General features: G+C 44.3%; 1 protein-coding gene across 1 annotated transcript in view; it reads right to left on the minus strand.

Annotated features, from left to right (window-relative positions):
• The window catches only part of grk3 (G protein-coupled receptor kinase 3), a 282,207-nt gene that overhangs the window by 17,229 nt on the left and 251,593 nt on the right, over positions 1-13,385 (minus strand). The window contains exon 19 of the mRNA XM_070887915.1: positions 9,602-9,738. Coding sequence (XP_070744016.1) covers positions 9,602-9,738 — 137 coding nt within the window. The remainder of the gene's footprint in view (positions 1-9,601; positions 9,739-13,385) is intronic.

The raw sequence follows: 13,385 nt of genomic DNA on the forward strand, positions 1-13,385 counted from the left end.
AAATAATAGGCAGAACTGGCAACTTCGGTGTGGGGGGGGGTGGGAGATGTAAAACAGGCAGTAATCGATCGGCCACCTGTTATACCCTCTGCCCTATTTTCTTTTCCATGGACTTCTGCTACCACCTGACTTACCACTTCATCCCCCACCCCCCGCCATCCATTGCCGAAGTTGAAAGCTCCACCCAATTCTTTAGCTTTACTTTCTATAATATCTTTAGTAGCTCCAAGAGGTCACTTTTAAAGGCTCAAAGGCGCTAGTATATCAAGGCGCTGCTCATAGCTCTTCCTTCTGAAACTGGGAATCTTCTTATTTGCTCTTGGATATGGTAAGAAAGTACATTGGTGGGGTTGTTAATGTTCCTTCACTATCCTAAAAATTCTACAGGATTCAAAATGTTATTGATTGTCTCAGATCAGTTTTTGCTGTGTTGCATCAACTCTGTCTGTGCTCTGTTACTGAGACTTGGGTAGAGTCCTACCTAAGACAATTTAGAAAAATACATTTCATAAATTGTTATCCTATATAAATATTAATAAAAGCATATCCTGTATTTTACAAAAAGAAAAAATATTTTATCATCCTTCTTTAAGGGATTGATTCATTTCCAGTCTGAAAGGCTGACGAGTGTGAAGTGGGGGTGGGGTGGGGGGAACGGGGACGGGGACGGGGACAGGTCATGGAGAGGATCTCTGTAAGTGGCTTCTAGAGAGTGAATGAGAGTAGTCCCAGGCAATATGACTCAAATTTATTTGCGCGTGGAGCAACACCTGATGCCACAATTAAGATCAAACTTCAACGAATTTGTGGCATACTATCCTATACCACTCGTTATATAGAAATATCTTGCTTTTGACTGGGTACAGCAGACAACTACACACATGAAAGGGTGGGATGGATGGCTGTCCAGGCCACTAGAGAAGAGGTGAATAAGTACAGCAGGTAAAGACCCTAATTTCAATCTTTCCTGAGATCTTCAAAGGGGGGTGGGGGGGGGAGGCGGTTGGTGGATGGAAGTGAGGACATTTGAACCTTGGTGTTGTATGCTGCTGCTCCAATGCCACTGTCTAAATACTAAGAAATCAAACTCTATGCTGCATTACACACATGCCCTCCCTTGTAGTCTACCAGGGATAGTACACATAACCCACCATCAGATTGCCAGAGGACAGATACATACTGTCCCCATTGAACAGACTGGATATGAACTGCCCCCGCCATACCACTCGAGTGACAAGTATATGTCGCATACTCTGCTTCCTGTCTGCCAACTAGTTCTCTATCCACGTCAGTACATTACCCCCAATACCATGTGCTTTAATTTTGCACACCAATCTCTTGTGTGGGACCTTGTCAAAAGCCTTTTGAAAGTCCAAATACACCACATCCACTGGTTTTCCCTTGTCCACTCTACTAGAATGAACACAAGCTGGATGGATACCACTAAACCGCAAACCGTAAGCACAAGTCGAACTACATTCCTCCACTACAGTTATCCTAGCAACTGGTGTGTTAGCACAGAGAGGAAAACTTTTAATGGAGGCACACCACCATTTATAAAAAGAAAAGCAGCAATAGATGCTTAAGAATCCAAATTAGTTGAAAATTAAATTTATATAATGGGGAACAAAGAAATGGCAGACCAGTTGAACAAATATTTTGGTTCTGTCTTCACGAAGGAAGACACAAATAACCTTCCGGAAGTACTTGGGGACCGAGGGTCTAGTGAGGAGGAGGAACAGAAGGATATCCTTATTAGGTGGGAAATTGTGTTGGGGAAATTGATGGGATTGAAGGCCGATAAATTCCTGGGACCTGATAGTCTGTATCCCAGAGTACTTGAGGAAGTGGCCCTAGAAGTAGTGGATGCATTAGTGATCAGTTTCCAATAGTCTATCGACTCTGAATCAGTTCCTATGGACTGGAGGGTAGCTAATGTAACACCACTTTTTAAGAAAAGAGGGAGAGAGAAAACGGGTAATTATAGACTGGTTAGCCTGACATCAGTAGTGGGGAAAATGTTGGAATCAATTATTAAAGATGAAATAACAGCGCGTTTGGAAAGCAGTGACAGGATCAGTCCAAGTCAACATGGATTTATGAAAGGGAAATCATGTTTGACAAATCTTCTAGAATTTTTTGAGGATGTAACAGGTAGAGTGGACAAGGGAAAACCAGTGGATGTGGTGTATTTGGACTTTCAAAAGGGTTTTGACAAGGTCCCACACAAGAGATTGGTGTGCAAAATTAAAGCACAAGGTATTGGGGGTAATGTACTGACGTGAATAGAGAACTCGTTGGCAGACAGGAAGCAGAAAGTCGGGATAAATGGGTATTTTTCAGAATGGCAGGCAGTGACTAGTGGTGCAGCAGGGCTCAGTGCTGGGGCCCCAGCTATTTACAATATACATTAATGATTTAGATGAAGGAATTGAGTGTAATATCTCCAAGTTTGCAGATGACACGAAACTGGGTGTCGTTGTGAGCTGTGAGGAGGACGCTAAGAGGCTTCAGGGTGACTTGGACAGGTTAGGTGAGTGGGCAAATGCATGACAGATGCAGTATAATGTGGATAAATGTGAGGTTATCCACTTTGGGGGCAAAAACACGAAGGCAGAATATTATCTGAATGGTGGCAGATTAGGAAAAGGGGAGGTGCAACGAGACCTGGGTGTCATGATACATCAGTCATTGAAAGTTGGCATGCAGGTACAGCAGGCGGTGAAGGCGACAAATAGTATGTTGGCCTTCATAGCTAGGGGTTTTGAGTATAGGAGCAGGGAGGTCTTACTGCAGTTGTACAGGGACTTGGTGAGGCCTCACCTGGAATATTGTGTTCAGTTTTGGTCTCCTAATCTGAGGAAGGACGTTCTTGCTATTGAAGGAGTGCAGCGAAGATTCACCAGACTGATTCCCAGGATGGCTGGTCTGACATATGAGGAGAGACTGGATCAACTGGGCTTTTATTCACTGGAGTTTAGAAGGATGAGAGGGGATCTCATGGAATCATATAAAATTCTGATGGGACTGGACAGGTTCGATGCAGGAAGAATGTTCCCAATGTTGGGGAAGTCCAGAACCAGGGGACACAGTCTAAGGATAAGAGGTAAACCGTTTAGGACTGAGATGAGGAAAAACTTCTTCACTCAGAGAGTTGTTAATCTATGGAATTCCCTACCGCAGAGTTGTTGATGCCAGTTTGTTGGATATATTCAAGAGGAAGTTAGATGTGGCCCTTATGGCTAAAGGGAATCAAGAGGTATGGAGAGAAAGCAGGAAAGGGGCACTGAGGTGAAAGATCAGCCATGATCTTATGGAATGGTGGTGCAGGCTCGAAGGGCCGAATGGTCTACTCCTGCACCTATTTTCTATGTTTCTATGATTTGTGTCAGGTTTATTGCCTACCCTTACCTCAGTGACAACAAATTGCTGATAAAGAGTAGGCTTTAATTTAGAGATTTTTTTGTTGGACAGGCAATATACTGTGCGTTTCTCACCCCCTCCTCTTTTTCAGGTGTCCCATTCCAGGTACCTTTGCCTGAATGAGTGGGTGGCAGTGACCTGCTGGCAGGCCTATGCTGAAACTGCTCTGCAACTGGCTGCTTGGAGACACACAGTGGCCAGGGAATTATCCCTTCTCTGAGAATGGAGCTTCAATTACAACTGATATGAGCAAAATTGGGAACTGATCACGTTTGTGAACTACGAGCACTAACCAGCGTAGTTAGACATGGTGGCACTTTTTATTTGTATATTTACTGTATTAATCCCTCTTTTCTATACCCAATTCTCTTTGGTCTTCCTGACTCTGGTCTGAGAGGATGGACAGGTGAGAGGTGACCCATTGCTATACTTCCATCAATGGTGCTCTATGCTGACTACGAGGTGGTGTAAGACAGCGCAGTCTGGGGGACAAACCTCCACCTGAATTTCTCCTCTCCTGTGGTTTGCACTCAATGCCTCTGACAGCAGTGCTGCTGAAATTGGCTCATCTGACGGAACAAATTGAATCTTTCGCCCAGAACTCTCCCAGGGTGCTGTATATTGTGAAGTATTGCCATACGGCATCAATGATCAAACTTTCAAAGTAGGAAATGTCCAGTTGTATAGCAGCACAGTGCTAAGGAGTGCTTCTACCAGATTATACCAATAACGAGCAGCTATGTCAATCAATGATCAACTCTCAATTCAGTAAAGCTGTGTTTAAGAAACATAAAGGAGTGATTCACATTGCAGAATCACAACTAGGTATATCCCTGTAAGAATGGCGATAGACTAACCTGTGGACAAGATTCTACTGATGTTTGCCTGTCAGAGTGGTATTATCTCCATAAAGTATGGTTCTGTTAAATAGTATGGAAACAATGTGGTATACTGGGGGGGGGGGGGGGGGAGGCTTGTATCTTATCAGTTTCGTCCTCTCCTGCAGTCTCCCCATGTCATGGACCTTCTCTGATCATGCACATTGTAGTATACTTACTGAACTCAAGTGAATTCAGTGCAGACCAGGGTAGCCGCTTCTTTTGAAGCCAGCTCATCTGTTCCAGTCTATTGTCACTGCTCATTTATCAAAGCCTCCCCTATATAATGACCTCAGGTAGCAATTGATCTCCATTCAGCATATTCTTGCAGTGATATAATAGTTTGGAAATAGAAGACCACTCGACCCATCAAGTCAACTCTTTCCACACACCATGTTTTTTTTTTTATTCGTTCATAAGACGTGGGTGTCGCTAGCAAGGCCAGCATTTGTTGCCCATCCCTAATTGCCCTTGAGAATGTACAATATATGTATCATGGAATCTACTCCACCAATTTAATCTCGAGGGAAATGTCTTCAGAAAACTTCTCAATCCCTAATGAACTCACTATGGTGGGGGTCACAATCCCTCAATCTTCCATTCCACTGCTTTTCAATCCCAGTATTTTTTTTGATAGTGTAAGATTCTGAGTGCAATACAACAGACTGGTGGATACAGGTGAGCTGGCTTTAAAAGAGGCGGCTACCCTGGTCTGCACTGAGGTCACTGAGTTCAGTAAGTGTACTACAATTGGCTTCAGTGTGCAGCATCCCTGGGTTAGGGAGGGAAAAATTAACCAAACTTCCTGCTCCTGCTCCTTGTTCAGTGATCTCTGCTAGAAGTGCACTGATAGACATGAGGATTTCTGTATTTTATTTTTGTTTTTAAATAGTTACAGTTAAAATGGAAGTGTATATTTCTTTGCGATGTCACAAAATGAAAGACAGGAAACAGGCTACCTGCAGGAACCAGATACGGTTGATTGGTCTGGAAATTAGTCAAGGTAAAAGGGGCTTTAAATGTCAATTGAATGTACATTATCACAACTACCCCAGCAAGCAGTCAAGACCATAAGGACAGGAGAGGGCAGGAGGAAATTGACAGGGAAGGATGGTTGAACAAAGACTTGATAAAAACCTATGAACCTATGGATAGTGTAATATATTTTTACTCCCATGTCACATTCCCGATTATTGCTCAAGCACGACTTGGTTGGACCCACTCATGGTGTAATCGTGGTGTCATGTTGGTACCCACTGTGCGCTACTAACTGCAGATATTTCAAACTTGCGTTCTTATGCAATAGTGGTTTACAGAGGTATAGGTAAACAGAATTAAAAAAAAAAACACTTCACAAAAACAACCACTACAGCAGGGATGTCACGATCAAATGTATCAGGTACAGGGACACTGGATCACAAGGGACACTGGATCACAAGGGAGAGTCCTTACACAAAGAGGATGGGGGCCACCAGGAGAGGTTCACACAGGGAGGGTGGTAAGGATCACGGATTCTGTGCCCAGTGTAACCCTACTTCCTGCGGCTTGATACCATGTCATTTAATTGCCTCAAGTTGATTGAATTTCGTCAGTTTTCAGCTAGTCTGTCATGTGGCAAATGGGGATTTTTGGCGCAGGAGAAAAGGAAATCACATCCCAAGTTGCTCTCCCTGCTGCTGTGAAGGTGGGCTGAGGTGATGTTGAAGAAACTAAAAACAAAATATAACATTTAAAAGCATACCTCGAGTTGAATAATCAAGTTTGCAATAGCTAAGCTGCTGGCTAAAGGAGAGGGGAAGAATGTGAGACAGAGAGACAATGTGGGATGAAAAGGACTAGCTACATGTTAATAAAACTCATCGTGACATCCCCACAATACACTCATAAAACTTCAACTATAGCATGGGAGAGCAGGGTAGATGCTATAGTTTGATAGCATTGTTCTTACCAGCCTACGTCTTTTATAAATAATCCAGGCATCCTAGATGGAAAATAACATGACAAATCCTTTGTTTGATTAGATCTCACTTTATAGAGCATTGATGCACTGATCTACTCACTGCAATGAAGCCCTGTTAAAATTAAAATGTTGAAACTTTCAAATGCAGTCACATGAGCCTGAGAGTGCTCCTCAGAGTGAAACTTCCAATAGTGGCTTATCATCATGGCAATAAAATACCACTGTGTATATGTGCGTGATCAAACATGTGAGATCTGGTATTGACATTTGCAGTATCAAAAAGATTATCTAAGTTTTTCCACCACAGGGAAGATATCATGTTTCCATCATGAAAAGGAAACAATTATTTAAACTTTTATTTAAACAAAAAGATGTAAAATAACAAAAACACACAAATATCTGCATAGATTGGCACATTCAAATGAAGCAGGCTGCGTGCTGCATCTCGCCTGGGATTGTGCTCAATACAGACTGTGCAGGGATCGTCACTCTGCATCTAACTTGTGCTTTGCTGACCTGTGTGCTTAACAACACAGCAAAAGTTAAAAGTCTGTTTGTCAGAAATAACATCCTTCATCACTATGAACACAAAACATTTCCTGGAAAAATCCAAAATGAGAAACCCCCAAATAAATGATTAACTGTTGTGGACAAACAACAGTGTGTTTGTCCGGCGCAACCTTTTAGCTCAGGCAAGGCAGATGCATGTTTGTAGTGTACTTCAAACCAATGGCTTATTTTCACTGATGTCTAGCCTTTTATTTTACACATGAATCCTTGGATTTGAGGCAGAATACAACAATCTTGCAATCGCAGCATTTATTCCACCTACATGCTGGACATCGATTATTGATTTGAGGTACACTGTATCTGTCATGACTGGGTTAAAGGTCATGCTGCACAAACACGGTGCTGTTTGCCCATGTAGGTAATCAGTTATTTGGGGTTTCTCATTTCTTTGTATTTTTCCATGGAATATTTTGTGTTCATCATGGTGAGGGATGTTGTAAGTGTGAGACAACCTTTGCTGCGTTGTGCCGCGCTACAGTTCAGGTACGTCAGAGTTAGATGCAGAGTGAAGATCCTTCTACACGAGCCGATCAGGCAAGCCCAAGTCAGGCACAGAATGGGTTAGCTACAGACTTAAGCTCCCTCTACACAGTCTGATTGAGCAATCCCAGTTCAGGTACAGGGCTGGCTAGATGCAGAGCAAAGTTATTTTCCTACTGCCCCAATGTCAGATGAATGCCCTTACCGCACCAGTGACATTTCCATTACCACCCAGCTATCCTTGTGGGCTTTTTTAACAAGCAATGAGAGAGTCACTGGGCAATGAGAAGGTAGCAGTATATTTTAAGTGTGATGATGCATATATTCAAAAAAGGTGTCAAATCAGACACAGGCAACTATAGACCCATAATCTTACTTAAATCCTGTGTAAAATAACAGAATCTATTACCAGGGTAAACTTGAAGATTATCTGTACAAAAATATCAACAATAGTGAACATGGATTCAGAAGGATTCCTGCTTGACCAACCTCCTCCACCTCTTTGAGGAAGTGACATCCCAGGTGGCCTGTGGTAGCTCTACCAATTTAAAACAGACAAATATATGCCAATGCATGTAGGAAGGAAAAATGGACATAACATGTACTGCATGAATGGCGTTGAAATGGGTAGGGTGAAGTTGAAAAAGACCTAGGAGACTTAGTAGACTCGATGTTCAACATGTCCAACCAATACAGAGCAATAATCAACAAAGCCAATAGAATGCTGAACTATATTGTCAGCTTAGCTCAGGTAACACTTGCCTCGGAGCGAGAAGATTGTGGGCTAAATTCCCATTAAAGTATGGGTTTGGCAAATTTATAATTGTTATTTGGAAATTCCTTTCACAAAGGAGTGATCAGTACATGGAATGGACTCCTAGATAGAATAGTGGAACAAAAAGCTTTGAATCATTTAGGAACCAACGAGATGCTGAAATGGGGGAACTTTAGGGTCATTGAATGAACAAGATGGGTGGAATGGCATTCCTCAACCGCAATTATCTTGTAATCTGACTGATTTTGATGATGAAATAGTGCCTCAAGAGGCTTCAGAGTGACTGACAGTGTGCTACAATCTTTAAAAGACCATGGGAGCTGTCTTTGGGGATGGAAATGAGGCTTACCCAATTTCCCCTCTCCAAGACCTCATGCAGTCCTTCCATCGCCCCATGTGTAAAGGGGATGATCTTGATTTTGTTTTCTTTAAAGAAAATAATTTTGGGCATTCTTCGGGGATCCAAACCGATTTCACCATTTGTTAACTTGGTTTTTAAATTAGGATCTCTTTAAGCCAAAGCCTGAACAAATTTGAAAAGTGGGTGGTGGGCACGAAACTCAAAGTCAGACATGTGAACAAGGCAGTAACTTTTGCTACTGTACGACATGTGATTATGTAATCTCCAACGTTCCCTTTAAGCTGTGCATCACTCTGTAGTCCCCGTGCAGCCGACTCATCGGCTTTTAAAATAGGAAAAAATGCGCATTCGTGGTTTTTTTTGGAATGGGTCACACAGCCAAAAATAAATTACAGGGAACATTGGTCACTTCCATGAATTAGTTTTCATAATTTATGCAGCGATGTGACAATCAAGAACAGGCCACTGTCAGAAAAAATGTTTCACGGTGAAGTGACTGGAGCCGCTAACGCAATCCTTGTAGTGATTTAAGGGGACACTTTCTGTTTTGGCGTTCCTGGCACACACTATCAGGAAACCGCACATCCCCAGTTTCTGATTTTCTGCACATTAACATTAATGGATGAAAATCATGGGCTGTGGTTCAAAAATGTCTCTTTATGTGCTTTCTGCATACACAGGCAACGCTTCAGTGGAAAAGCTCCCCAATTAGCTCCAATTTGAAGTTTAGGTTTACAGTAAGCTTTCAGCATTTTAAAATAACTTCCTTAATAACATCGTATGACAGAATAGATGATAAGAGCCACAGAACGTGATTGATACCCCATGTATGGCATGGACTATAATTCACTTGGGGGCTTTGTTACTCATGTTATCAATGAGTCCATTTATGGGATACAAGGGGAGAGTTCTCACTTTGGCATTCCTGGCACATCATTTTTAGTAAAAATGCATGGGCAGGATAAGCAGAAACTCACCCCAATAAATCCAACCCATGTGCTTTTTTATCTTCAGTGCCCTATACACTCAACACTCAAAGTTGCTGAGTGCGACATTAACTTTGGTACAACCTCCACCATCCTGGTGCTATTCTGACAGTGACAAGTGTACTCATAGAACAGCCTCCTCACTTCAGTCAGTCCAACACTGCTTACCCGTGACTCGCCCTCTCCTCTCCACTCCAGCCGATTTGGAAAGAGGTAGAAATAACGACGTTGCCACTGGGTCAGGAAAGGGTTTCCTAGTTTCAGCATATAACCATGCATAATGCAGTCTTTCCCGAGAGCATAATCTGCATATAATACAAAAGGTGTGTTAGTCCAGGTCTTCCTCGGGATGGAGATAAAGAACTCATTTGAATTTTTTTAATGCAATTTATCCCTAGTTCTTTCATTTTGCCTGTAAGCAAGGCAGACTGTCCGCTCTGTTAAAGTCACTTTTAGCACGTTCACAACAGGTGGGAGACACCAGTCAGGCAGAACACCTTCCCATTCTTCCTTTGCACATGCAAAGCCCCTTACTGGCGCAGACCTGAGCAGAATGCTGGATTGTGCATGCAGCATCCGACTCCATGGTATAAGAGTTTCAATGAAACACAAAGGGATTGAAGTTATGTTACAGCTGTAGAGAGCTCTGGTTACACCCCATCTTGAGTACTGCATTCAACTTCAGGAAGGATATATTGGCCTTGGAGAGGATACAGCGCAGGTTCATCAGAATGATACTGGGGCTATAAAATGCTTCAATTATGCAGACAGGGTGCATAGACTAGGCTTGTATTCCCTTGAATGTTTTTGTGGTGGAGGAGCGGCGAGAGATCGTGGCGGAGGAGCGGTGTGAGATCGCGGTGGAGGTGCTGCGAATGTTTGTGGCGGAGGAGCGGCGAGAGAGCATGGCGGAGGTGCGGCAAATGAAGGTACGCGGCCCAGAAGAGCCGAGGGCCCAGGGGCAGCACGGGCCAGCTCACACTGCGATGTGTGCGTGCACTAGCTCCGTGCAGCAGAGCAGGTCTCCAGTCGTCCTGGTTAACCCTTACCACTAGATAAAGGCCTTGCTCTGTCAAGCCCGTGCGGTGGCTGATGTGCAACGGTCACATGTTAAAAAAATCCACGCACAGGCATCTTCCGCCCCTTCAATTGGAGTTCAGGACTGGAACATCGGGTCCTTCATTGAAACATCTGTGAACTCTTGTGGAAGCAAGTCATCCTCGTTCGAGGGACCGCCTATGAAGATTCCCTTGAATGTAGAAGATTCAGAGCTGATCTAATTGAGGCGTTTAAGATGATTAAAGGAGTTGATAGGGCAAGAATCTAGGGAGGAGATAGCAGAGGCCTGACTATACATATTTAATAATTCATTCGAAAATGGTGTAGTGCCAGAGGACTGGCAGATAAATAACTGTAAGATCTATATTTAAGAAAGTGGATAGAACATATCCAGGAAATTACAGACCAGTCAGCTTAACATCGGTGGTAGGAAAAATAATGGAATCCCTACTAAAGGAGAAAATAGAAGAACATCTAGAAACTAAAAGAATAACAACGAATAGGATTTCAAAAGGGAAAGTCTTGCTTGACCAACCTCATTGAATGTTTTGAAGAGGTAACAGAGAGAGTAGACAATGGTAATGTAGTAGATGTAATTTATCTAGATTTTCAAAAGACCTTCGATAAGGATAGACTGATGAACAAGGTGGAGTCAAAGTGGCAGAAGGTGGGTAGTGGTGCTCTTCAAGAATCAGTGCTGGGACCACTGTTGTTTAGAATTTATATTAACGATTTAGACTTTGAAATCAAAAACACAATTTCTAAATTTGCGGATGACACCAAATTGGAGGCAAGAGTCAATACTGAGGAGGACTGCAACAAATTACAAATTACAGAGGACATTAATAAACTTGCAGAATGGGCATATAATTGGCAAACCAAGTTCAACACAGATAAACGTGAGGTACAGGTGAAGCATCCCGAATCCGGAACGCTCGGGACCGAGGCCGTTCCAGATTTTGAGTTTTTCCGGACTTTGGAACGTCTTTCTGACGTCACGAATCCAGAAACACCCGAGCTCAGGTTCAGGTATTTCCGGATTTCAGAATGTCAGAAAGGGGGGTACCTGCTGGGGCCCATCGAGGAGGTGTTTGTGTCGGGCGTGGCCCCGCCGAGGAGACCGTTGGGTGGGGCCGGGCCCCGCCGAGGAGACCGTTGGGTGGGGCCGGGCCCCGCCGAGGAGACCGTTGGGTGGGGCCGGGCCCCGCCGAGGAGACCGTTGGGTGGGGCCGGGCCCCGCCGAGGAGACCGTTGGGTGGGGCCGGGCCCCGCCGAGGAGACCGTTGGGTGGGGCCGGGCCCCGCCGAGGAGACCGTTGGGTGGGGCCGGGCCCCGCCGAGGAGACCGTTGGGTGGGGCCGGGCCCCGCCGAGGAGACCGTTGGGTGGGGCCGGGCCCCGCCGAGGAGACCGTTGGGTGGGGCCGGGCCCCGCCGAGGAGACCGTTGGGTGGGGCCGGGCCCCGCCGAGGAGACCGTTGGGTGGGGCCGGGCCCCGCCGAGGAGACCGTTGGGTGGGGCCGGGCCCCGCCGAGGAGACCGTTGGGTGGGGCCGGGCCCGGCCGAGGAGGAGTTCATGCGGGCAGGTGATAAGGCCCTGAGGTAAGGGTGGCGAGGCGAGGCTCCGAGGTTGGGCAGGGTCGTCTGGTCCGGATTCCGGAACATTCCGGAACTCTGGATTTTGGACGCTGCACCTGTATTACATTTTGGTAGGAAGAATAGGGAAGTCACTTATTACTTGGAGGGTGCTGGTCTTGGTGGGGTAGAGGACAAAGAGATCTCGGAGTACAAATACATAAATCATTAAAAGTTGTGACACAGGTTAGCAAGGCCATAAAAAAGGCAAACCAAGAGCTTGGGTTTATTTATAGAGGTATAGAATTGAAAAGTAGGGAAGTTATGGTAAACCTGTATCGAACCTTGGTTAGACCACACTTGGAGTACTGCGTACAATTCTTGCTGCCATATTATAAAAAGGATATTGAGGCACTGGAGAGGGTGCAGAGAAGATTTACAAGGATGATACCAGAAATGCGACGATATACATATCAGGAAAGGATGAACAGGCTGGGTCTTTTTTTCCTTGAGAAAAGAAGGTTGACGGGTGACCTAATAAAGGTCTTGGATACAGAGAGAATGTTTCCACTTGTGGGGAAGAGCATAACTAGAGGCCATCAATAGAAGTTGGCCACCAAGAAATCAAATAGCGAAATCGGAAGATACTTTTTTACCCAAAGAGTGGTGAGAATGTAGAACTCGATCCACAGGGAGTGGTTGAAGAGAATAGTATAGATGCATTTAAGGGGAGGCAAGACAGGCACATGAGGAAGAAGGGAATGGAGGGTTATGCTGATACTTTTAGATGAGGAAAGACGGGAGCGAGGCTTGAGTGGAGCATAAATGCTGGCATGGGCCGAATGGCCTGTTTCTGTGCCGTATATCCTATGTAAATAGAGAAAAACAATTTCCTCTCGTGGGGAAGTCTAGAACAAGGAGGTATAATCTTAAAATTCGAGGTAGGCCATTCAGGGATGATGTCAGAAAGCACTTCTTCACACAAAGGGTAGTGGAAATCTGGAACTCTTTCCCCAAAAAGGCTGTTGATGCTAGGTCAAATGAAAATTTCAAAACTGAGATTGACAGATCTTTGTTAAGGATTATGGAACCAAGGCGGGTAGATGGAGCTGAGATACAGACCAGCCTAAATCTAACTGAATGGTGGAACAGACTCGAAGGGCTGAATAGCTGACTGATGATCCTATGTTAAAATAGCAGACAGAAGAATTTCATTTTAATGCATCCATTGACACGCAATTTCGCCCCTTTTGTCAGGAGACTCGTAGCACATAAGAGAAATAAAAGACAAGAAAAAAATTATAGCAATCTGAAATAAAAT

The sequence above is a fragment of the Pristiophorus japonicus genome, chromosome 8 (genome assembly GCF_044704955.1).
Source record: "Pristiophorus japonicus isolate sPriJap1 chromosome 8, sPriJap1.hap1, whole genome shotgun sequence".
In the NCBI taxonomy this organism is placed as follows: domain Eukaryota; kingdom Metazoa; phylum Chordata; class Chondrichthyes; family Pristiophoridae; genus Pristiophorus; species Pristiophorus japonicus.